This window comes from Melozone crissalis, unplaced genomic scaffold (assembly GCF_028551555.1).
Source record: "Melozone crissalis strain CALT ecotype California unplaced genomic scaffold, PUWL_Pcris_2 ptg000007l_1, whole genome shotgun sequence".
Classification (NCBI taxonomy): Eukaryota; Metazoa; Chordata; class Aves; order Passeriformes; family Passerellidae; genus Melozone; species Melozone crissalis.
In genome coordinates this window covers 13,882,495-13,909,696 of record NW_026535785.1, presented here as the reverse complement: position 1 = coordinate 13,909,696, position 27,202 = coordinate 13,882,495, and the positions used below count along the sequence as shown (strand labels likewise).

The 27,202-nt window shown below is 43.2% G+C and overlaps 1 protein-coding gene across 1 annotated transcript in view; it reads right to left on the bottom strand.

The window, feature by feature from the left end:
- MYLK3 (myosin light chain kinase 3) overlaps positions 1-24,753 on the bottom strand; it is a 34,092-nt gene extending 9,339 nt beyond the window's left edge. The window contains exons 1-7 of the mRNA XM_054296109.1: positions 24,671-24,753; positions 7,659-7,749; positions 5,992-6,418; positions 3,360-3,913; positions 2,080-2,185; positions 963-1,056; positions 565-674 (exon numbers count right to left, since the gene is read on the bottom strand). Coding sequence (XP_054152084.1) covers positions 565-674; positions 963-1,056; positions 2,080-2,185; positions 3,360-3,913; positions 5,992-6,418; positions 7,659-7,749; positions 24,671-24,679 — 1,391 coding nt within the window. The 5' untranslated portion in view covers positions 24,680-24,753. The remainder of the gene's footprint in view (positions 1-564; positions 675-962; positions 1,057-2,079; positions 2,186-3,359; positions 3,914-5,991; positions 6,419-7,658; positions 7,750-24,670) is intronic.
- Between the last annotated feature and the right edge of the window lie 2,449 nt (positions 24,754-27,202).

Here is a 27,202-nt window from a genome sequence, read left to right as displayed (position 1 = left end):
TTTCCACGTTGGGAATTAGGCTCTGTAGTTGAGGGTCCTAACAAAACATCCAAAATAAAGTGTGTATCAGCAGCCTCAGTGACTTCAAGAGACTTATTTCTCTTGAAATTAAGTATCAATCTAAATTCAGAAATGGGAAAGTTGGCACTAGTATTTGGGGCATACATGTCAAACCCAAACCCACACGACCTGGGGATCCTATGGGACCTGGAGAACCTACTGGGAGTACTACAGTGTCTGTTGTTCTCTCATCTTACTAGTCATGGGAAAATAAGTCTTCAACCTACAAAATTTACTAAATGCAGCTTCTCAAACTGAAAGCTGTTTCACTGAACTTAATTCTGCACAGAAGAGAAAATTACTCAGAGATAAAGCTCTGAAAAGCTTTTAACCTGAAGAAATTACTTTTAAAGCATTGTTTTTTCCTTCTGAAAGTGAGATTAACTCTCACTTAGGCTGGGAAACCACTCACTTCTTAACAGCTCAGAATTATCCCTCCCTATTTGCTTTAGTGACCTGAGAAAACCCAGACATCTGACAATTCCTGAGATCCTTTAAACTTACTATTCCATTATCAAAGTGATATTATTTTTTGCTTCAAAAGCATCATAAAGCTGGATCAGATTCACGTGATTTAACTGGTTCATGATGTTAATTTCATTTTTTACTTCCTCCTGAAAAAAATAACAAAGTAACAAAAAATGAGCAAAATACACTCCTTGAATTCCACCATACCAAAACAGAACTATTATTTATAAAGCCCAACAACAGCTACAGCACAGATTTCAAGGGGACTGAGGGTTTAATCATGAATACAGGAGATGATGAAGAGTCACAACAAGCCCAAGATTTTGCAGTATTTGATGGTACCCAGGGATGAGCTGCCCCTCATGGGCAGCTGGGGGCAGTGGTGCTGGCCCTGGCAGGGAGGGCAGGGGCAGAGCTCCCAGCAGTGGGGTTACCTTCTCTTTGGCTCCTTTCACTTTGATGATTTTGGCTGCCAGGTTGAGCCCCGTCAATATTTCCGTGCACTTGTGGACCTGCCCAAAACGCCCCCTGTGGATGCCAAGGAAAAGATGATGGGAAAGATGGGAAAGCAGCTCAGCACAGAAACCTCTCCTGGAACTATTCTTATCATAAGCAAAAATAGCCCAGGACAAAGTGAACGGGGTCGGGTGGCCAGCAGCATGGAGCTCCTCTTTCTCTCAGCTTATGAAGGATTAGGTTTATCTTTCCAGCCAGTTGTTCAGTGCTTACATTAAAATATTAAACCCCACTGGTCCTGCTGAGGTATGATGGCCTGGCCATGCTCTGGCTCCCTTCTGTAACTGGACCCCCTTGCTGTCCTTCAGGGATATGTTAGTGGGTCTATTAACAAGGATATTTCTGTCCTGATCCCAGAACTTTTTAAATGACCATAAGACCAGTAACTGTAGCCACTCCACAGCCTGCATTTCTGGCATGCTGTAAATTCTCCCCCATGTCATGCAGATATGTTAATGCCCCTTGGGATGATTCCTCACCACCATCTTCCCTGCTGTTGCATCACATTGCTTATACTTATTAAGCCATATTTGTATGTGGATCAATGTGTAAATCAAGCCTTCTTGTCACATAAGTAAGGATACAGAATACAAAAGCTGAAGCAGCTGCAGACTTCCTATGAGTACTAAACATAAGGTCAAAATAATTATAACTCTTCCTTAGTTTTCTTTAATGTGCAGCTCAGCACAGAAAAACAAAATTTGGAAGCTGCCTGGCCTAATGGGCTTTGTTGACTTTCAAATGTTCTGAATCTTGTGTGCCTTAAGGATACAGGTTCTTCCCACAACACTGAGGCCAGGATTATTAAAACAAATGAAAAGAACAGTCAGCAGGATGGCAGTGAGGCACCTGAACATGGGGCTGGGGCAGAAACCATCCATCTAAGGGACATCCTTGATGCAGGAGCAGTTGTGATCACCCAGAGGGCTCCAGGATGAACCCACCCCCTGTGGCTGCAGAGAGCTGGTGTGTCCCTCCCACCCAGCCCTTGGGGCAGCTGCAGGGCCCCCAGAGCACGGGGACAGGCACACTTACCCCCCCAGCACCTGGTGGCGGCACACGGAGTAGCTGGCGGTCACCTCGGCTTGCCGGACGCTCACGACGCGGTGCTCGAACGGGGCTGGAGGAGAGGGGCTGTCATCTGCAGGGGACACAGGCTGCTCTGACACTGCTGCACTCCCACTGCCCGGCTCCACCTCCTCACACCAGGGATTGCACCCCACGGCTGTGAGGGGCTTTCACTGCTAAATCCCTTGTACAGACAAGGATCACAGTCCCAGAGCTGAGATCTGCATCCCACCTCCCGAACCTCCACTCTGTTTTTTTAACCCACTGGACACCTTCAGGAGACCAACATTTTAGTTTATGCATTAACAGGCAGGGCCACCAGAAAATACTATCTGGAAGTTTGAAAAAAATTACACTTATCTTTTAATTGTTACATGACAGCCAGATAAACCAGCAAAAATACACAGCACTGAGGAATGAAGACAGTGATTGATAAAATCATTGGGCTCCTCTTAGCAGCAAGAATTTTGCAGACAGTTTCCAAATTAAAGGTGCAATTATTAGCATTACAACTACTAAGTTTAGTCTGTTTGTGGTAAGCTAAATTAGTTAACTGTGATCACTTAATGTCCAAGGTTTTCCAGGGTAAAGCTTCATTAAACCCATTTTTTATGTCCCCCATTGAAAGCAATTTTATAATTAATCTCCAGGTATTTCAGGCTGCAATTTAACATGTATCCAACTCATCTCCAGTCCCTGTTCAGAAAGCCAGAGCAGTCAGGTCATCTGCCCATGTCTGTACACTCTGGAACATACACACACATGTGCTGCCAGGACAGAGCATTCCCTGAGACAAAGCAACCAAGTGTTCCCCCAGGAACCAAGAGTTCCATGGCCAATAACACTGCAGGCCACAACAAGAAACATTTCATGCAGTACTTTCTGTGCTCTGGATCTCCACAGCTGCAGAAGTGTGCTTGGTTTGCACCCTCTATCTGAAGGAACAAATGCTGCATCTAAAGAAAATTGATTTTTTCAAAATTCTCGTACTTCTCATCACACATACACTTCATGTATTTTACTTTAAATTATTTTTCCCGAAAACACACTTTAAAAGGAAAGTTACTATTAAAAGAATCTGTGAATTGTTATTCACATAGTCAAAGGTACCCAATGCAAAAAGCCCTTGAAGTGTAAGACATGAGAGTTCTACTGAGCACTGCTCCTGCTCTTGCTGTCTGTACAACAGGCAGGAATGGCAAAAATCCTCAATGTACAAGTTTCAAGAGTAGCTGTGAGCAACTTACCAATGATTTCTCCTTGAGTGGGAAGAGCTCTGCCAGCTGCCAGAGACTTGGCTTTCTCTGGTGCCTGTCCTGTACCCTGCTGAGCATCATGTCTGCTTCCCCCTGCAGTCTCAGATCCCCTCGTCTCAGACTTGGTGTCTGCTGGGCATTTTTCTGCTTTTGCTGTTTCTTGATGGATTTTTACTTTTACCCCTGCATCTTTCACAGGCTCCTTTGCAGAGGTATTCTGTGAGGTTATGGGCTCACATTTTAATTCTGATTTCTCTTCAGCTTTTTCACCTGGTTTGGGCTTGCTCAGGAATGGCTTTTGCTTCCCTGTTTGAGGTGCAAGTTCATTTTGCTTATTGTCCCCTTTAACTTCTGAATCTGGCTTGGAGCTGATGTTTTTAGTACTCTGTTGAAGTTTTAATTTGTCAGGCTGCTGTTTGACTCCTTTCAAGTCTGCTGGTGTGGATTTCACTTTGGAACTTTTACCTCTGCTGTCACTTACATTTCCCTCCTTGGCCATCTCAGTCTTTTCTTTCATGTCAGTCATATGTACACTGATGGATATCCTGCAGAGCAAACAGGAGACATTTGATATTGATGCAGGTGGCCAGCCTGGTTTTTGTAACTTTGTGGGGGAAGAAAAATCTGTGCATTTCCAAACCCATACATTTCTATAGTATGGATAAAACCTAACTGTACCAATCCTGCTGGGAATGATCCACAAACACTAAGGGGAGAGCACCAAAAATCATGCTGGCTCCTTCTCTGTGTCCTCCTCTCTCTACATGTCTGCCCTTCAGCTGAACAAAATGTCTCACCCTGCAGAGAGTTAATCCCACATTTGAAAACTTACCCACTTTTTGCAATTATTACAGTTTGTCTAACAAAACACCACTCAGATAGTGATTGCCTGCACAAATTACAGGCTGATTAGCTAAATGGCTGCCTGCTCACATGGCTCTACAAATCTGATGGCTTGTGTCCTCTTCCAGCTGGCTGACCTGCACACTCAGCCATCTGGGTTTGGGTCTTCTGATGGGATAGTATTCTTTCCACAGCCTTCTCTTAAAAATCTAGTTTTGATAAACTCTCTCACTCCAGCAATACTATTTTCCTTGGCATTTTAACTACTGGAAAAGTTTAACAATTTTTTTTTCCCTCTTGTGTTGCCTAAAAAGACTACAGGTCAGAACCAATTCTCTGTGCTCCTAAACTCCATCAAAGATATTTGAGTGATAATGTTTGAGTCAACTGTTACAGCTCCAACTGTCATGAGCAGTCTGATTTGACCAAGGCTGAATTGAAACTTGTGAAGTTATAAAGGAGATTTTATACAATGGCAAATGAAGCCAGCTTCTGATGTCTGGGAGAGAACAGACCTCATTTTCACAAAGGTAATTGCCTCTTCCACTGGAGCAACCTCATTACAAAAGATGTTCTAAAAGAAAATGTTTCTGCTTTCTTAAAACAAGAGTGTGAAATGTCTGATTTTCTACAACTTTAACACCCTGGTGCTGCTGTGGTGTGAGCTGGGAGAGCAGCTGAAGGCAGCTCTGAGCAAACACTTCCTCTGCTATCTAGACAGGCCTGAGCTCAGTGGGACTCTCGGGCACTTCTCCAGGCAGGGGAACACAATGTTCCTCTGATGCCTCTGTGTGGGCTTACAAACTTCATTAGAGCTGCATCCATTTCAGAGAGGTGTTTACCACCCTCATGTGACTTCTCACTCCAAACCATGACAATGCTGGGCTGCAGCTGCCCCTGGGGTTTACTCCAGCTTCTGCCTTCCACTTGCCTGCTGGCCTCCCTCATCCCCAAACCAAACCTGGGGCTCAGACACCACGTTTGTACCCAGGAACAATGGAGAAATTCCCCACCCAAAGTCATACACACATTTGTGGGTGTGTATGGATGAGTGTCTGTCACCCCCCCACACACATATAAACCACTTTACAGCCACCCACCCAGACAGAGAGGCACTGGCAGTTAAAATCTGCCACAGAAGTTCCATTTGTTGAGGTTTAGTTGGAGGAGCCTTTTGGTTGTGGGGTTTTGTTGGTTTTTGTCATGTGGGTTTTTTAAATTTTAAATAAAAGGGATTAAAATAAAATCCCAGATAAATAAGCCAAAGGAAAATGGACTATACCTATATGAAACACCTATATGAGGAAAATATTAGCCTGATAGAGAAGAATAAATGAACAATCTTTAGGTGACCAAAACACTGAAAACACTAAGGAGAACAAACACAAATTCTTTGGTTTCGTCATACACTAATAAATATCTCGAATTCCTTTCACCCCCATGGCTATAGAAACCAAGGAGCTGGGAGGGAGTGAGTGGTTTGAGTGAGTGGTTTATAACTACCTGAGTGAGTGGTTTATAACTACCTGAGCTCCTCTGTGGTGGTCACCTTTCTGTGTCAGTGCTGCCACCTCAAACCCCTCTGTCCCACCTGAGCCCTGGGCTGCACAGAACTTCACCCAGGGCCCCCTGAGCCTCCTGCCTTAACCCCTGTAGGGTCCCTCCTCCTCTCCCATCACGTAGGAGCTGCCTCCTTTAATGGCCTGGCTTTCCTTTTCTCCCTTGTAACCCATGGAAAGGTTCCAGGTCCCCCAGAAAGCCACCAGCAAGGCCATTTTACCTGGTGTGTGTCACTTCACAGCCCGTGTCAGATATGGCCCTGGACGTGGAGGGCGCAGCCTCCCGGGACGCTGCAGCTTTGCTTTCACTCTTGCCAGGCTTCTGGTGAACGAGCTGCCTGGGGCACTCAGCAGGGCCTGGGGCTCTGTCCCCCTTCTGGCCTTCAGCAGGAGCATTCTGGTTGCCCGCAGGATCTTGATGTACGAAGGGAAGACCATTGTGTTGATTCACAGCTTTGACATCGATGTCCTTTTGCTGCGGACAGCTCTTAGAGCTCTGTGTTTTGCCAGCACTTTCTGCCCCTTGCTGCTGGGCTGTCCTGTCTTTGAGCTGGGGTTTGGAGTCAGCTTTGTGGGCTACAGCACTGGAAGTGTTCACCTTCTCACATGCTCCCTTGTTTTCATCCAGCTTTTTCACACTTTTTGTCTCTGAATAAAAGAATCCATTAATAAACTATCCTTGGCAAAAGTCATGGCGAAACAGAGGAGGAATAAAGCAACACACCTCTCAAAATAACCTGCAGAGTTACACTTGAAAAGATAGCATGAATCTCCCAGAAGGTTTAAAATCCTTACACCATCAGGCTGGAGATACTACTCATGCTCATGGCTTAAAACCAGAGATTCACCTGCTGGACTTGGATTCCTTAAAGCAAACAAAAAAGCTGCAAGGCTCAAGTTCATTGCATCTAAAATCTGAAATCACTTTGTGGGCAAATATAACAGGTATTTTAAGGCACTGCAGATCCTGCAGGACCCTCTTGATCCACACCCCTCTCCCCAGTTAGGGGGGTAGGGACAAACCCAGGAGGACTGCAAGGGACACTGAGGCACGAGACAGAGCCTACTTGCAGTCTGCACAAAACGTTCTCCATTAAAAGGTTCTCCATCACCTCCCTATGACAATGGCTGTGATTATTAGCATTCAGCATGCCCAGACCACCAGCAAGCAAGGTTTGCTCACAACTCTGTGCAGCTTTTGGGTCAGAATTGTGACCATTTGCTTTGTTTTTGTCACTTCCAAAGCCATGAAGCTAAAACGGGGACTGCCCATAAGGCAAAGGATTCACTGACAATTTGTGAAGACAGCAGCATGACAGGGCCTGCTCAACATCACCTTCACCCCTGCTGCAGCTCCACAGGCACTGACAGTGGATGCAACAGGGCAGTGCCCTGACAGATGCACCCTAAATAGGAATCTGGCCCTGACACACCAGGGAAACTTGCTGATCAAAAAAAGATATTCTAGTGTCAACACATCCTTTTTTCAGAGAGGGGGAAGAGGGAGGGCTGCTCCAGAGATATTAATGGAAAAGAACTTGTTGGGTTTGCTATGTATAGGGCCACTATCTTCACAGTATCTCCAAACAAGCTCTGCTCTCTGAATTCAGTTCACTGAAACCCAACTCAAAAAAACCCAGCTCTTCAGCTAAACAAAAGTGCTCCTTTTAATTTCTGTATCTTCTAGCTTTTGGTGGTGCATGATCCTGGGGATAAATCATCGTGTGAAGGTGGTGAGAACAATTCCATTCTCCCAGTACTGAGGGGCAAAGTTACTCAGTTACATCTGAGTAATTCAGGTAGTGAGAAATAGCAGGCTATTAATTTCCAATTTGTCTGCTGCACATTCTGGAGTCAAAGCTTGCAGCATGCCTGGAGTGATACATACCTTCCAGAGGCTTCTTGCTTTCAGTCTGGGTTCCTCTGTTACTAAGCACATGCTTAGGTTTTGCACCACTCTCCTCAGACTTATCCTTGGCCTAAAAATGACAAGGGAACACAGAAATTACAGTTACAGCCAAGAGTGTCTATTTCCCACGAGGTTCTTGCAGCTATGTAGGCATTCAGACTCTGAAAAATTGAGAGTTGCACCTCTTGTGAATTATTAGTCAGTGCACTGTTTACTTCTTTCCTCCAGTCTCTCTCTGTCTTTGCAGGCAGGCATCCTTTTAAAACATCATAACAGATTAATACATTAGCTCACTGCTTTCCAAAATTTTCACTGTCAGGGTTTTTGCCTCCTGTCATCTCTACTCACACTGATTAAAAAGTATGACATGTGAAACATGAGACAGTAAAAAAAGAAATGATGCTGTATTTCTGTTGCTTTGTAGCTGGTGACAGAATTAAAAGTAATGTTTCTGAATATATTTGTCAAAACATATTTGTCTCAAGGGACCTAAAAATTCATTATTTGACCTGATAAGAGGTGGATACCAAAAAAAAGAACCTCTAGTTTTAGATCAACTCTTGTGTATGCACTTGATATTTCACATGTCACCTTTACAATGATTAAAAACAGAAGTAGATTTTTATCTTTAAGCAGTGTTTTCCCCCCAATTAATTTGAGAGGAGGGATATTTTGTAACAGGACCACTAAAGACCTCACACAGCAATGTATGTGAAACCAAATTACAACTGACTTCTGTGTAGCAAAAAGCAAAATTAGGGAAAGGCATAATATTTCCTGTGGTTGACATACAGTTAAAAATCTAGTGATGATCTAGCCTCCTATCCTGATTTGTACAAGCAAATAAGCAACACAAAGTATTTCTGCAGGTAACTGATTACAGCTGCACATCAGCCCTTCACCTGTTAGTAAAAGCAGTTAAGGATTTCATGCACCAACCCTCAGACTGAACAGAGCCTCCCCACCTCCCATTCCAAAAAACCAAAACACCCAAAGAGCAAAAGTAGGAAAAAATCATTACCCTTTTTATTACAGCTCTAAGCAAACCTGCAACAATGACCAGGGTGAACATTATTCTGGCACAATCCTACATGCAAAGAAAGCCTTGGGTAAGTGACAGTTTAATGCTGGTGGTTTTTTTTCTGGTTTTTAAGTAAGAAGTTAGAGGTTTGGAACCTAGGAAGCTCAATTCATAGTCTTTGTCGACTCCAACCTCTCGAAACTTCTTCCATAAGCATTCCCAAGGCATGCCTGGAATGCTGTCACAAACAGCTTCACCCAGAAATGCAAACAGGACCTCCCCACTCAGAGCCCAGCCCGTGATAAGCAGAGCCCTGGGACAAACAGCAAAGGCTGGAAAACAGGAACAAGCAGGCAGCAAGGTCTTTTTCTGTGCTCCCCCTGTAACTGTGCAGCTCTTTGGACAGGTCTGTGCTGCTGTCACAGAACAGGCTGCAAAATGCAGCCCCAAGTTAGCACATGGTTCAGCACAAGGTAATTTGTTCACCTGTGCTCTCTGCACATTTCCCAGCCAGGTCACGTTCACCACAGCCTCACTAACTCGAGACAGTTCAGATATCACTCAGCAGTCTGTGATCAAAGGATGGACTTAAGGTTTTATAACTGACCTCATGCTCCAATTTCAAAAAGTGTTCGTGACCAGAAACAAAGAAGGAGGACAATGATGGTCATACTGCAAAATGGGAGTTTGCCATAGAGGTGCTCGCCCACTACACCCTGACTGTTCTCCAGCCAAGGCACAGCTTGGAGCCTGGGACACAGACCTCCAGCCCCTCCCAGTCCACCAGCTTGTCACCAGCAGGTCATTCCACCTCAATCTGCACCTGCCTAGCCACAAAATCAAGCAAAGGACAGTATCTGTCTCCAGGCATTTTGCAGTGACTGTAATAACACAGCTTTACCCAAAACATATCAGACTTTCCCATTTCTCCAAAAACCTGTAGAACTGAAGCTGGAACTGAGCTTTATCTCTATCCCAATTTAAGGTTGATAACTAATGCATGATTTATTGTTCTCAACACTAATGGAAGCACTTTATAAATTCTCCTGTCTCCTAACAGGCCAGCTCACTTATCAGCCTCTGGCACTTAAAAAGGGAGACCAGGAGAGCACTGAAAGCTTGGAAAGGTACATTGCCATCAAATACTGCCCTGTTCTTCTAAAGGGTTAGATGTACTTCCTCATCAAAGGATTTTACAGCTTTGGTGAAAAATATTTTAATTAGATATCAATGGACATTGTCATTTGAGCTAAATTCTCTTACTGTAATCACATCTCCACATACATGGAGATCTGGAATGAATAAACATATTCCAGCTCTTGCAGTTTTCCTCTCTCCCCTTCCCATGGTGGGGTAGAAGCCACAGTGAAAACTGGAAACTCCCATTACCTAGAACTAATTCCACATGCCTGGAACTGTTCAAAAACAAGGCTGATCTATTTTCAAACATCATATCAACTAAGTACTGCTCTTGCCTGTTCCTCACCCACTGTCCTCAATAATTAAAAAATGCTTGGGAATTGATGTCTGGGAACTTGCAAACACAAGAACTACTTGATTTCAGGAGTGAATGATGTCAATGGAGCTAATGAAGTCACGGCTGCATCACAGAAATGTAGCTAAAGACAACTAAGATCTCTAAGGATGTGTAAATCTGCACAGTAACATGACTACAAATCAGCACAGGTCTCAAGAGTGGGTGCTGTGTTCCGAATTTGTGAACAAACAAGGAAATAGAAGCTTGTCTCAAAAAACCCAAAAGCTTCTAGTATGTACTTTTCACTGGGGCCTCAATTCAGTCACTAATTTGGGTGACACTGCTGAGCTTTCAGCACTGGTAAAAGCTGAATTTTCCTTTCCAGTAGCAATCTCCTCCTCACAGCCATTCCAGGACTGCCCAGCACCCTTCAGGAACCTTAGATACTGTTTTGAGCTTGCTCCCTGCCTTAAGAGCCCTGCAATTCAAAGGTCCCAGCAGTAACCTGTGCCAGCAATACAGAAAGGAAAACTTGAATTAAACATCATGCAAGTGATTGACAGGAGAGCCTAAAGACCTGCTATGTCATAAAGTGAAATGAAGAACAGTAAAACTAAACCAACCTCAAGAGGGATTTCCAGCAGACTCCCCTTCTTCCAGGGCACAATGCCTTTGAGAATGAAATCCACTACTTTAGAATTTTTTAATACTTCTCCCACAAATGTAATAACTTTATCCAGGGTATCAACCCTTTTCTCTATCTTTGCCAGCCTCTCCTTATGCTTGGAGGCATCTAGCTGGGCAGCTTTCATCAAATTCAACACTTCTGAGTACATGCTCTGCACATCAGCCTGGGCAGCGCTGTCCGGTTCCTTCGGGCCTTCCTGCACTGCAGCTGTGCCACCAGGAGCTGCCTGGGATGCTGTGAGCTTGTTAATGCCATTTCCTACAGCAGCAATGCCTCTGTCCACTTGCTGCAGTTTGCCTGTCAGGTCTTCTTGGAAATGCAGCAGTCTGTCCATCTTTTCATTCAAGAGATAGAGTTTTTTGTCCACCGTACTCAGACTGTTCACTTTTGGAGGCTGAAACTGGGTCAGGGCGTGTCCCTGCGCGAGGTCCAAGCTCCCCACAGACATTGTGTCCAGACAGCAGGAAGTCTGACAGATTAGGCTGCCTTTGCATTAATCATAAATTAGAAAATGAGGCTCTGAAAGTTCATTTTCTTCAGCTATTCCTAAACCAGACAAGCTCACTTACTGGAGTCACTAGAGCATTTCGTGAGATAGCTACTGCACAAAAGATTTATTTCTGTGTTATCTATTTCTTACTGGGTGCTTTCAATGATGGAGGCAATTTGGCACCAGACTGTGTTTTCTTGTGCCTTCTTGACGTCACAAAACCATTTAAAATTCTTTCTTGAGTGGCTGTTGATAGGAAAGCATCTTAACAATGGCCAATGCCTGTGCAGGCCTCTGGAGGGAGGGGGATTGTTTTCATGACCAGTTTTAGTTCTGTGATAATGAAAAGGTGCTAGAACATTTCCCTTCATTAAACAGGAGAAAAAATAAAAGTGAACTGGCTGGCCTTGTGCTGAAGCTTGGAAGAATTCAGCTCTGTAGCACGGATGCAGAACGCCCAGCATAGACACAGGGTGCTCTTTCAGCTGGCTGGCACTTGAATTTAAAAATAGAGTACAATGACAATGACCTGAAATACATATCTAGCACCAGCATGTCTTTGTCAACTGAAACTTCTAAAATTAAATCTTTCTCCCAGGTTATAAAAATGAACCAAGAAAAAGAAATCATAACAAAGGCACAGCAGAATTAGTCTAACTATTGGCAATTAAATTATTAAATCATAAATCTTAAAGGATTTGTTATTGATTTGCTTTTCACTTCTGAATCACAGCATATTTACTATACAAATTACAGTCACAGAGAACAGAAAAAGTCACTTCGCACTGCACAGGCTCCACTGCCACAGCTCTGAATGCTTTAGAAACATTAATGAATGTACCCTTACAGCAGCACACAGAAGGGGAGTCAGCTCTCTGCCACAGAGGATGAACTGTGGCATCAAGAGAGAGCAGTTTGTCCCATGCCAGATGTGACCCTGTCACACGACTGTGTCTGGCTCTCCTGGGTCCCTCTGCACTGCTGAGTGCTGAGCAGGGAGGGAAACAATGGAACCACAGCAAAGCCTTTGGGATCCCCAGCACCCCTCTGCCTCCAGTCCCTTCCTCATTTCTTGTAATGTGAATATGGAAAGAAAATGTCACTCTTAAAAGTGAATTTCCTGTATGACACAGAACATTCTAGACATTAAAACCCTTCCCACAGAGTAGTAGCAGCATTAAAGTTCCCCTCTCAAGAAAATATTGGATCCTTGCCACTTCTGTAAGATGAGAATTTTTATTTACACTTTAAAAGAAGTGTTACATCTACCAAGGCCATCATGTAATTATAGCCAACCTGGTGTTTCTGTGACATTTAGAGGCAAATAACCAGCTTTACCAAACACAGCCAAAGCTGTGAGCCTTGGACTGTTCATCACCTTCACAGAAGAGTTTGAATACCAAGCAATGACTTGAGAAGAAAACCTGGCACTTTGTGCCATGTCACTTCTTCTAAACAAAAAGGTATTTTAAAGTCACTGGGGTTTTCCCAGTGGTCTGGGATAGAATGGTGTAAGTTTTGTGATATCCCATACAACACAGTAAAATATTCAGCTCTGTCTTGAAGGTTTAGGACATGGGCAATAAATGCCTTGCAACTCTACTACTGCAGATAAAGAATCAAGAGCTTTTAGCCAAATGCCTCCAAAGAATTAATTCTTTCAAGCCACAAACATGCTTGATGACAAAGATAAAAACAACCAACATAACTCACTAAATCAAGAGTACCTGCTGAATGTTGTCCTGTTAGGAACAAGAACAAAGGGGTAGAGTCATGAGAGTGTTGTATTTAAATTCAGACAACTTAGAGGAGATACTTCAACAAGGAAGCTCAGCCACAGAAAGTCATCCCCAGCTGCACTCACAGAACTCAAGCTGCCACCAAGAGTGTGTTATTCCAGGCACAGCACAGGGCCAGGAAACAATGCAGGTACAACCAGGAACACAACTGGCTGTGCTTGGGGGCAAACAGGAGTCCTGCCAAACCTTGAGCTACTCTCTTAGTTATTTAACAACTGAGAGCAAAAAGCATGATTGCTGCCTAGTTGTTATTATCTAGTGTTATTTTTCATGTAATTGCTGATTTAATCTTCCTCACTTACTGTGGTAAATGCTGTGTAAAGCAAAACGTGGGGCTTCAAAAAAAAAAAATAAAATCCCATCCCTTTCTCCTCTGGATTCAGCCACATGCAGTGTATTCCAGCCACATGGAACAGATTTCACCACCCAACCGCTCACACAGTGCACTGAGAGATGTTTGAAAGAATGCTCTATGGAGAATTTTTGCTAAAAATATGCAGCAAACATTCCTTGCTAGTGTTGTCTGAGGAACAGGGAAGATACAGCCATAACTGCCTCCTACTCTGATACAGCTGTTTAACCTATTATACTGCTTACATCAAACTGGGCCTCCATAAGCAGCTGCAAAATTACAGACGGATGAAGGACAGAGAAGGAAACCTCATTTGGACCAAAGTAAAAAGTTTTAAACATCTGTCACAAAGTTAAGATCAACTATTCTTTATTCTCTTCATTTTCTCATCTACTCTCTCCTTTTGCACTGCTGACAAACACATAACCAGAAAAAAATGGCTCTGGCAAGTCTAAGAGTTTGTCTTGCCTTCAGGATGATAATATGCTCAAATACTGGCAAAACCCCTTTTATTCCTTTTGCTTTGAATTACAAAAGCAGGCAATTGTTGTTCAGAACATTGATTCAGTGCCCAGTGTTCAGATCTTGCTTGAGCAGCCTGCAGAGAGTATTTATTTCCATTGCTAGTCCCAAGCCTTTCAATAGTTACCAAAAATAAGGGGAAAATCCTAAAATGCCTGAGACCACAAAAAAGCACATTGTGACAAGTGCCACAGCCTATCAAAGTCACTTTTGCTTTGTGAGGACCTGTTGCTTACAAGGACATTTTGCACTTAGATACCACAACTCAGGGTGCTTCATCTTCAGCCCCCAAATTTACAGAGTGCTGTGTGAACAACAAATGCCAGAGAGCACAGTTATGTTCAGGCACTGCCCAAACTGGTGATCCACAAGACTCCATCATTGTCTGGGTGTAACCTGAACAAAGTTTCTGATGACAATTGGTCTCCTGTGGGTTCCTGCTCATTTCTTCCAGGTAACAAAAAATGAGCATTGGGATCTGAGTGTGCAGGCAACTGCCTTGATTCCATTGTCTGCTGGACTGAAATGAACTTTTCTGATCCCTTTAAAACACCTCCAAGGTATCAGGTATCTCAGGAAGGCAGAGAAAAGAACACACATGCTGGAGAAACACAACTGCAAGTGACCTTGAAGCAATGGTGCCACGGAGATTTCTATTCTCAAGGGGGAGAAGAGTTTATTCCTCTTTGGCTCACACCTCTCACACACATTCCCAGCTGGGAGAGAGATGTCGCGAAACAAGAGAAAAACTCAGATGCAACAGAGAAAATCTATCATATGGCAGTTTAGTTACAATTCTTCCTTGCTAGGTCTGACTGAAAGGAAGGAAAAAATCCTCAAAGATGGAGTGAACAGAAAACAAAATCTTAAAAAAAAAAATCTACACCATGTACTGAAGTGACAGCAGAGACTGATACCCCAAATGAGAAATGTCACAGAGGTTAAAACCAGCTGCTCAAACAGATCATCTCATTAGATTGTTGCATTGCTTCCAACAACATTGTAAAACTGGAGATGGCTGATAATACATAAGAAAGTGAAAAAATAACTTTTTATATGGCCTATAAAAAGCCAAAGGTTAATACAGAACTTGGAGGCTTTGGGAAAAGTTTGCAGTGCAATAGAGTTCCAAGGAGATGGAAAATGCAATGTGGCAAAAAATCAGGAGATCACAAAAGGGAAAACCAAAGCAAATAAGCTCAAAGCAGTCTGGCTACATCTGATAAACACTGCTCAGGCAAGAAAAAAAGTAAATTTTTTTACAAATATCTTTCACATATTTAGAAACCAGATGTCAGCTTTTTCAAGTTGTAATGAAAACCTACTTAATCTACATCTAATTGCTGCAGCTCATTAACATACATTTCCCACTTTTCTCTCCAGCAAATGAAAGGGTAACTGAACCTTTTTAGGGTAAATTTTTGAAATACTAAACCTAGTTTCTCATGAATGGCACAAAAGGTAAATTTATTATATCCACAGGGTAATGCTGCAGCAACAGACCAAATCTAACAACAGCAAACACAAAGGAGGCAGCGGCTCTAATTCAGAGGAGTAACTTCCAAAGGCAAGATATGCCCATCAGCCTGGATAAATCCACCCAGCCCATGGCTGGCTTTCCTGCTGGGACCAGGGGAAAGTCCAGATCCTCACCCTGGGAACTGGACCACAGCTGCTTTGGAAGGCCAAGAACTCCACATTTAATGCATCACTGTTGGTTGAAATCCACCTGCCCAGTAAAAGGATCTGTGGAACACTGTTGGTATCCCCAGGTGACCCTGGCAACAACAACTCAATATTGCCTCTGTCACAACATGGCTCTGGGGCCAGGTACTCCCAACAATCACCATGGAAATTTGGGGTTTCTAGGTGTTGAATGAGAGAAAACTGCTAACACAGTCAATTAGGAAATACCCTTGCAAGTCCTGCCTTCCTTCCCCACTTCCATTTCATTATTTTCCAGACAACTGAATCTAAGGATGTCTGCAGGCAGCAGCAGAGCCAGGGATAGGTTACTGAACCTGATACCATGTGCACTATTGTAATGCATCTCAGCCAGGCAGCTGACAGCAGAGCTGAACAGATCAATTATGACATTTCATTTACATCAAAGTGATGAGATTTCTAGATAACACTGTTTACCATGTGCCCACAGTCCTTCCACCAGGTTACTCTGCCTCTCAGGATGCCAACAGGGCACCTGCTGTCTATGCACATTCACTCACTTGACCTCAGAGCTTACTCCTCACCACCAAGTCTGTTACTCACAGAAACTACATTAGAAAGCTCATTACTTGAAATTTTCATCCTTTCAATTCACTTTATTTTTAAGCAGCTATTAAACTATGGAGCAGAAGAGTGGTAACTGAGAATGTTTCCTCAGTGTGATGGTAAGGATTCACCCTCCCACTCCTCCACACCCTCCAACAAAGACCTCTCCTCTGGAAACTGAACAAAGTTATCATGTTGTTCCTGCTTCCCCTGAATTTCAGTGGTTTTATATCTAATGCAGTCAGTTCCTCATAAAGCCTGCAGACTTTAAGGGTCAGCCACAAAAGCTTCCCTCAGAGTCAAGAAGCCTCTTACTTACTGGATGCTCTCTCAGTACCACTGGGAGCTCAGCAGAGAGCCCTGAGGCCCACCTGACACCTGCCAAAAGCCAAAACTGTCAATGCACTTTGCTCAGGTACAAGAAATTCTGTGTCACTGGGATCTGCCACAACAGGAGAGTGACCCTGGCTGTGCAGTAATGCCAACAGGAATAAAACCAGTAAAGGCAAACTCTCCTTACTGAAGTGATGAGATAGGGCTCTCAGGATACACACACAAGGAACAGACCTGTTGCATAAGAAAGGGTTATTTCTAGACAGTCAACTTTTTGAAAAACAAACTTACATAATACAGAGTTTGCTCCAAAACACATTAAAACCAGCACAATTGTTCTTGCTGACTTGAAATTTGACTGGCTTCAAATCAAATCCCTCAGAAAAGCCTCTACTTTGCCAGCAACATGCTTTTGTTTGAGAAGATGCAAATCCCCTAACTGCACTTTCTGCACTTCTGCTCTCTTCCTACTTCAGATCTTTTTAGCTTCAAGTCTGAAAAGATACAACAAAAATGCACTCTCAGAGCTGTACTTGTTAATTTGTTACCATCATTTCCAACTCCACCTTTCACCCCACCATGACTGATAATTGTCAGAACACATCGTACTATTTGATTTGCTTCTCCACTTACATTCCGTATGACCACCTCAGCACAATTTTACATTGCAGTGGTTTAGGTCTGTGACAGGTAAAACACACAAGCACCTCAAATCATGCTGGACTGCACTGGAATTAAGAGACAGAAGTGTTCACAGGCAGCCTTCAAAACCATCCAACTGGACTCAGCATCCCTTGGTACTGCCACATACCCATGCAACTCCTCCCAGTGGAGTTTACAGTTCCTGCCATCATGTCAGGTCTGTGCAAGCTGGGGTCTCAGTCCCTGATTTTTTCTCTCACCCACCTTCCCACCTGACAGCTCCCAGCTGTGGCACAACAAACACCAAGCACTGCATTCACTGCTGCTTGCTAATAATGCTCTTTGCAGGAATTTAACAGTAGGAGAATTTTAAGTAAAAACTCTTTGATATTGCTATTCCTCACTAAAACCCAAAATACCATGTTAACAAAATTTTAGAACAAGTAAATACTTATCTGGCCTATAATGAAGTCTGTTATGTGCTATATTCACCTGCTGATTTAGATCTCTGCTATTTTGCTTTGACATCATTCACAAATACAGGAATAACCATCACTTCAGGCTTAATAACCACCAGTCTCAACACAAATTGCTTTGAAAAAGATTGAGAATAAAAGAGTTTGTGTACAAAAAGTGGTGGTTTTGCAAACTCTTCTCAGTAATCAAAGCTCACATAGAAGCCCCTTGCTGTCCTTGAGGTGAATGTTTCAATGTTTGGCAAAAAGCAGAGAAATTGCCGCATCCATCTCAGCTGTGAAAAACATCTCCAGCTAAACTTAAAATGGTTTTTATCAGGTTGGAAGAAGTATACAGGAAACAAACAAAAGCATGTAATCTACAGAAAAGCTTCCCTAAAGGAACATTATACCACATGCTAGTGGAATTGCAGAAGGCAATTAACAACAGGAATCAAGTAAGGAATGAGAAGACAGTTTTTTAAGTTTATCTCTCTGAAGCAGATAGCTTAAGAACAGTTGGGTGTGAATGAGAAGCCTGGAATGAGGGCTCCAGTGGTATGATTGAGCACAGAGATCCATCTTCCCATCTGGGGTTAGTATCTCAGCACAAGTATCTAGTAAGAGCAGAAATCCAGAGCACATTTGGTACAGCCATTTCCACTCCCAAAACAGCAAATACCCTCCAGTGCTTCCCTGCAGGGCTTCTATCAGGACTCAGGGAGTTTTGCTTCTGAACCTCCTTGCTACCTTAAATCGGCAGCCAACAGACACCAGAGCATTCATTTTCCTCAACCACACAGACATTTCTCTGCACTCATAGGAGGTTCCTGAATTAAAACAAATAAATCATTGATTTTGGAATTCTGCTGTTAGACCAGTGACAAATTAATCTCCAGCTGCATTGCAGAGACAGCTGTAGTGTAAACAGACACACTGATTATTAGTGCTGGAGTACAAAAACAGCCCCAAGGCCTGGCACCACAAAGGCAAAATCACTCAGAGGAAAGCAAGCAATAACAGTGCTGATAAAAGACCCAGGATATAAATGGTCTGGATTTCATATTAGCTGATACCAGGAGTATTTGCCACCAATGGGCAGTAGGGCAGTGCCAGCTAGAAATCCAGTAACAGTGCATCAAGACCTTTTCAGTGCAAGAAATTAGGAGAGGAGTTAAAACATGAGGCTGGATGCTGAAAAATACTGCTGTCATGTTCTGCAGAGGTAAGCAAATTACAGCTGGCAAGAGTCTCTACATAATATCCCTGAAAATGCTGAAATACAGGGGTCTTATGCTCTTGTTTCACCACAAAAGGAGAAACAGAAAAATTTTGATAAAATTTGTGTAAACTGAATCAATCCAGTGAAGAGTGGATTCTGCACTGACCATAAAACAGATAAAAGTGCCCCAAAACAAGCTCAGTGTCCCACAGCAATGACTGGCAGCTTCCTACCTGCCTTGCAAAGACAGGCCATCCCTCCTGGCCAAGGTGACAAGTGCCTCACACAGTGGGGTGACCCACAGACATTTGGTAGCTTGTGACAATGTGTTCTGGCCCTAAACCTGATAATTCTGCATAAAGAACAAGACACAAGAAGGTCAGTCAGTCATCAAATCTGTGGCAATTTTCTGTTTTCTTTTTATAGCAAGACAGGTCAAGGGAGATGCAAACCAAGCTGTGCTGATTCCTAAAGGGGTGCTGAGAATTAACCAGAACCCTGAAGCTTCCCCCACTTCCTGGGGACTTCAGCTGAAACTGGGAACAGGAACCCACCAAGAAATTATCCAGAACAGAATTATTGATAGAAAAAGGCATTTCTTTTCAACTCTGCCCAGCCCCAGACCTTATCAGTGACCATGCAATGACAGTGCTGGAAGGAATCAGGTCTCTGAAGGGAAGCATTCAGCACCTGAAATCAGAAATACGCCTAAGGTAGGTGAGCAGAACATGGGCTGCTCAAGCCTGAACAACAAAACAAGGACAGCAATGAGAGAGTGAAAGGTGAGCACAAATATAGAAGACAACAGCAGGAGGACCTGTTAGCTCCTGCTATCTCAATTCAGCCATGGAGAAGGTGAAAACAAACCTGGTTTGTAATGTCACAGACTATATATAGTTTACTGCTTTAGTTTCTGGGATATGAACTGTCTGAAAGGATACTCAATAGAATATATTTAGACTGCAGACCACTATGGTGCAAAATTGAAATTGGAGCACATGACATCTTCCTCTTGAGCCCCCACAAAGCCTGGGGAGACAGTGTTAACAATTGAGATGCTCAGAAATTTGTCAATCGTGTATTTTTCTAAAAATCCCAATCCTTCAGAATGGTTTACCAATTCCATTCATTTCTTTCAGTCTGTCTGTGTCTGTGAGTTCTCCACAGCAGTGTGCACACAGACTGCCAAGAATCAGGAGGGCTTTTTGGGCCCTGCAGTACCTGGACTGTCCAGAGCCTGCATCCCAGAGCTGCCCTGCTGGGGAGAGACAAGAGTGACTCCCAGGTGAGCAGGAGCCTGAACTGAAGGTGCCAAGGCCTGATCTCCATCTGCAGCTCTGCAGTCCCAGCATCAACTCACAAAACAGGAGACAACTGCTTAAAGAAATTAAAGGTAATTGTTGTGCAGTGCAAGAACAGGAAGCTCAGGATGTGAACCAACAGCATCTGAAGAGTTCCAAGTAACTCTACACAGGACTCAGAAAATTATCTCTGAGCAGCAAAAGCAGCAAGATGTTAGCCCTCCAGAAAAACCCCACAGAGTGAGACACCTACCCCCAGTAACAAACATGAATGAGGAGAGGAGCATCAAGATTAACTTATGGGAATTACTAGATGACTTCAAATATCTCACTAAGTGGCTGTGACCTCAAAGAGGATAGAAAATAAATCAGGTCCAGCAAATCAGAACAAAGACAGCAGCAGCACTAAGGTTAAAAGGACTGATCTAGGTGAACATCAAAGCTGTTCAGCTCCAGAAAGCAAAAGCCTGAAGGAAGTACAGGTGCCTTGATCTTCAGGCACACATTAGAGCACTCCTGTCACTGCCTTTCCTAAGAGTCCAATTAACTTCAGAGAAAAAATGCCTCATCTTATTGCTTGAGCACCAGCTCCCCCCTCCACTGAACCTCTGAGCAATAACAGATTTCCAATCAATCTGTAAGAACATGCAGGGCACTGTTGCAGAGCTGCCTGGGGTTAGAGTCCTTCCACAAGAGCCCAGCCAGCCGAGCCAGCCCCTGGTTTGAGAGCAGCAGGCACAGCACAGTACCCCAGGTACTGCACAGGAGGCTCCAGCCCACAAACACACAAACAACAGATTCCCCCTGCAACCACTGACCTCAGAACTTACACACACCCACCAGATCCTGCTGGGACAGGCTCAAACCTGACCTGCAGGCTGACACTGGGAAAAGAGAGCTCTCCCTAGGGTTAACATTAAACTTACACATTAGAGCAGTTCTCACCAGCTTTACTAAGAATTGCACATGTGGTCCAAGACTATTCATCCTTATGTGTTCTCTGCCAGTCCCAGCCTCCAAAAGCATCCTTCCCTTTGCAATGCTCCATGAATTTGAGTACTAGCTTTGTGAACAAAACAAAGGATGATTTTCCAAGAGATAAACATAATGAGTTTGGTAAACTGGCCAGAGTGATGTAATCCAATGCGAGACATCCAAAACAAAGTTGGTTTTGACTGTTAGTGCACCGAGGACAAGGAAAACCAATAAATCAAAATAAAGCTAAGATAACTTTTACCTGTGGACCTCAATGTGTTTCCAGAAGAGAAGCACCATTATCACTAATTTCACAGAATAGGAAATTGAAGTAATGAATATGAAAGAATTATTCAGTCACCCAACAGATCAATTACAGAGAAACAAGATATTCTGAATCTCATTATAGTCTTCATTGCAAAACACTAACTCTGATCTGCACAGAGCCAAGCCACAGAATGCCATGGAGACAGATAACTGCAGTACTGACTTATTTGCCCCAAGACATGACTAGTCAAAAAAAACCTAGCTCTTTTGTTTTTATGGTTCTAGGGCCACCTTCTGTAGTCCTGAAAATATCTTTCATTTGCACTCCTTCAGAAAAAAAGCAAGAGAAAATCTCACATATTTCAGGCTGTTTATTACCTTTAACAAAAAGCTGAAAATGAACAACTTAAACACATCATTACCTCTTCAACAAGAACAACAGATGAGCAGCATATTCAAATGAACAGACCAAAACATTTTTCTGCTATGTTGCCATAAATAGACAACAAAACATGCAGTCACTAGGATATGAAATCTGTCTGGTCAACTGAGCCTGTTTCTTATGCAATATATGATTAAAAAAAAAATCATCATACTCTTGCCTATTAAATCCATTACATGTTGTTACATTAGAGGAATTTAAAGCTTTGGAACAATATACTAATTATTGAAATTAGTAAAAATTTTGTCCGTTCTTCAACTGAGCCAGAATTCAGTTTATTACTGTTGATTTAGTTCATTTACATCATTGGCTCTTTAAAAAACAAAGATGATTATGAATACAGGCTGTTAAAGAAAAGCCATTACAGCTATTGTTGAACAAAATACATGAGGAAATCCTTTCTTCAAAATTTTGAAAGAGAACAGTTTCAAAAAACCCACAACAATCTGATGCATTCGAATTAAAATGCAACTCCTACAATTAATTTTTTTTAATTTCTTGAACATTATTATATGCCTATGGAATTCTTTTTAAAGTTGCTTAAGTACATTTTCTGCTACTACTCTTTTCAGCAGCTCAAAAAGTAGGTAAATGCAAACAGGCTGCTGAAAACAAATACTTTTCCTAGACTTTCTGCCACGGTAGCAACTGAAACTGAAGCTCAGAGGCAGCTTGAAGCACAGTGGGTTTTAATGGGTAGCTTACAAAGGTAGAAAAGCAGATTCCCATCCTCCCTTCACCAGTGGTGTCTCCACAGCTCTGTGCTCACAGGGTCTGTGCTCTGTCCATCAGGGCTCCAGCTCTGGGGAGAGCTCTCTTCTGCTTTGCTCCTCAGACCTGTGCACTGTGGGGTTCTGATCTCACAGCTTTCCAGGATGACCCCAGAGCACCCTCTGAGGCACTGAGTGCCACCACTCAAGGTGATTGCACTGCTTCTACCACAGGTCAGATGGGCTCATGCAGAACTTGGCTGCTCATGAAATCACCTCAGGGTCATCCTGCCCAACAGAGTCACTGTATAAAACTCACAGAGCTATGGCAAGCAAAGCAAAAAGCACTAACAACCAACCTCCACATAATCTGAATGTCAGTGTGCCATCCTATACAACAAATATTCCAGTCAGAACGAAAGTTTGAATGTGCCAAGGCTCCCATGAAAAGTAAATTTATTCACAAAGGCAAAGCTTGCAGTCATCATTTCAGAAACACCTCCTTGAGGCTGGCAGGTGTTTTGCAAGCCAACAGGCTGCACAAGCTGGCCAAGAATGTCAAACACACACAGCACGTTACAAAAGGCACAGAAACCAATTCTGTGCCATCCAGAAAGTTTTCAGTTTCAAACCAGGCTCACAATACAGCACTAAGGAGTCCCTTACCGTAAATCTCTTTATGTAATCTGAAACACAAAATCCTCCCACGCTCAAACGCAGGGATCTGTGCAGGGCAGATTCTTGATACAAAGTCCCCATTCTGTTTGTCTTGTCTGGTGGTCACCCTGGTAGCCTGCAGCCTTTCACTGAATAAAGCTGCACAGCCTCCCTGGATCTTGCTAGAATTCTGCTTGTGTGATAAACCAGGCATTTCATCTTATCTGACACTACACCAGGCATTTCAGTCATTTCACTGCCTTATCACAGTACTAAGTTCTATCCATATCCCAGCAGTTCACTTCCTGAATCACTGATAACAGATACTCCAGGGCACAGAAACAATACAAGATGACAGCCAGACCTCTGGAGCCACTGAGCAGTCCCTTCTCTGCATTTCTTTGTTCCTTCACTTATTTTAATCCAATTTTACGTTGCTCTAGTTGTAACTTAAGGACAGCATGTTGGCTTCAGCCAAGCAGTGACAAGACTGTAATTTATCCAAGTGCTATTCTATTTTTCAGTGACACTGATAACTGCTGCAGGATATTGCCTTCAACACAACACAAATCTAACACGTGGGAATTTCTTGCATGCTCAATTTCTTAAGCACAGGAATAGAGGGAACAATGAATGGACTCAAAATGACCATTCAGAAGGGTTCATCCTCCCTCAGAATTCACACACCTATTATGCCTTAAGCACTATCTCTACATGCACACAGAGCCATTCCCTTCAGTCTCTAAACACCTCACTTACTTGCACAAGTGTATGTTGCCATGAAGGCCATGTAGGCATATTTATGAACCCCTTAGATCCAGGATCTTTAATTTCTACCTACACAGTTTAATATGCAGCCACAATGCACCCAAATGATGCTCCTCATGCATTTGATTCTCAGCCAATGAATTCCTTTTTATTTTGCCCTGTGTAAGATATGCTTTTTTTAAAATAGAGTTCTTACCTGTAAGTTTGTGTCCATGGAGGACAAACACACAAACACAACAGATACTAAGATGCTGGATGACCTAAGAAGGAAATTAGTTCTAGAGAAGTAGAAGGAAATCTGCTTTCAGTTTTAATCTTTGTTTTCCTCTTTCACTCAGCCAACAAGCTGTAATAGAATTATCTCTGATTACAAGCTGCAAGTGATCTAGCATTAAGATGAATCCATCAGGCATGGGCACACAAATGACAGCCTCTCACTATGGCCCTGCCTTTGAGCAGGTGGACAGGAACCTCAGGCAGCAGGAGCAGGGCTGGCATGGGCCACATCTTCACTGCTTCAATCCCAACAGGAGTGTGTTGTGTGCACAGGCACCCTGCCCTGAAACAGTCAGGCCAGTGATGGAGGCAAGATACTGTACCTTTAGCATTATGATCTAAGAGATGTCAGGTCCAGATGTGGGGGTACAGAGCTGGCTGCCCCTCTCACAGCAACAACAAGTGGTGTGTTTCCAGCTGGGTTTGTACAGCAAAGTAACAAATATGCTGTTAAAAAATGAAATTAAACCAATATAAGTACAGACAAAACCAGAATCAGGTGAGTGAGGAACTCTTGCAGGGCAAAGGCCAGGGAGGAGATGGCCATGCCTGGCAGGGAATGTTTTTCAGGCTATTTAACAAACAAGTACAGAACAAGGGTTGCCTGGGGTGACTTAAGCACAGCTCTAGAGATGTTAGTAGTGTAACTACTGCTAAAGGGACATAGGAACCTGAGGCTGCCTCACATGCTGGACTTAAACCTCCAGAGATGAGACCAGTCTCATCTCCCAGACCCCTGAGTAATGCCGAACTCCATCTCTGTGCCTTGGCTTTTCCACCTGTAAAACAGAGTTAAACCTTTCCTAGCTCATAGAATATTTTCACAGCTTTAAGACCTATTGTTACCATCCTGCCTTTTAAAGGGCAGGAGTAAACTATAAATTCTAGGTCCAAACTGCCCCAGGATTTTTAAGACACATGAGCTTGGTGCATGCAGTGGCACAGGAATACTGGTGAAAGCCCTGCCCCTGCTGAGCCATCCCACAGGGACAGGGCAGGGATGCTGCTGGCCTTGTGGCAGCACCTCCAGCAGCATTCCTGGCACTGGGAACAGCACCCAGCCACTCTCAGAGGAACGGGAGACCATCCCCATGGACACCAAGCTCTTGAACATGGCCTTCAGCTTTTTTACTACCATGTAACTGATTGTGGGAATTAAAGACCCCCATTCCAGTACCTAAGAAAAGAACAAATACTGGAACTGCTCAAGAGGTGCAGGGCTTAACAATGACCTTAGACCCAAGGGAGGGAAAGAAGTATTTTTATATATTTGTGACTTCTTCCAATAGCACAAATAACCATGTAGTTACTCTAGATTTAGTAAAGAGACACTATTACTTCATGTGGCAGCAGAGGCATGTACAGCATGCAAGCACCATGCCACAGGGGAAAGCTTGCATGACAAAGAGAATCCTTTAGAAACTTTGGCAAGAACTCTGGAATGAGCAATGCTCAGCCTGCAACCTTCCATTAGCAGATCTAAATACAGAACCATAGTGTAAAACAACACCTTCCTGCAGTATTTGCATTCATTAATATTAAGAATATAATTATTATTATGAGTTTCACTGACTGCATTTTTTTTCCATTTAGGTTCTGAAAAATAATTAATTTGGAGCTTCTCTTTCCCTCAGTTTAATCTCCAATCTCACAATGTCAGTTCTGGACTGTGTGATTCTGTGAGTATTAAAAGGCATCGATTTAGTAGCAACTATGTAACTTGCAATCCCCAACAAGGAAACACTCCACTTTTCACAAAGTTAAATGTATATTTCTGTGACAATGGACACAGGACTATGTTATCTTCAGTACCTGGGTAAAGTCTAATGGATTTGACATATCAGGAAATACAGATCTTGGTGCCTTGCCCTTGAACTAGAGGCAAGGAAAGCGATCACTTTGAGTATAGGCTTTGAAGGTGTCACAAGACACCAATTACCTATAGAATAAATGCAGAACTTGACCAAAACTCATGCATGTAACATCCAACAAATGAAATCAAGATCAAGGTTAGTACTTCAGCTTTTAGAGGAACTCTTCAAATCTGTTATACTTACACCCCAAAACTCCTCTCTCAAACTAGAGAGGATGCAGCACATCAGTGCATTTGGAGCACAGACCAAGACAAGAGGTAGAGAGGTTTATTTTAACTGGCTTCTCCAGCCAGCTGCTGACAGATTTGCCAATTCCTGCCCTAACTACAGAGTAAAATGAAGGGACTCAGCATTTTTGAGGTGACTTCTCTCATCTCCCCAGCATCAGCCTCTGTGAATTAAGAGGAGGTGCACTGGTCCACAAGCACCCCGTTTTCAGGGAATTTATAATCTGAACAACATTATTTAGATCAAATGGTTAATACAAAGTATTAATACAAGTACCTTCTTTCCTGAAAATGAGGGGAAGCTTTAGTCACTTGGCACATTTCTTCTACACACACTTAAGAGTTATGAAATGACTTAAGTATTTACAAACTTTGTTGTGATTAATAATCAGAGGCAGGGAGCTTTTAACACTGATGTGACCCAGTCTAAGTCACCATAACTGTGCCCTAAACATCAGCCTGAAGGTTCCCAGTTCTCTTCCACAGGCACGTCCAGAGTGCCCTGCTGACTTACCCTTCCATTACGCTTCCATCCACACCTCGGGCTGGAGCTGAAAGCCAGCACAGGAGTGTCCCCAGGGAAATGCACACAGGATCAGCAGGGAACTGACACCAGGAATGTTCAGGTGCCCTTCTGTATCTGATCAGGACAAGTATTCAGGAGCCTGTGAAGACTTTGAGTGATGAGGCATTTTCTAAGAGCAGTCAATGCCTGGTTGTCTCTGTGCCAGTGTCAGCTCATTGCTAGAGCTGC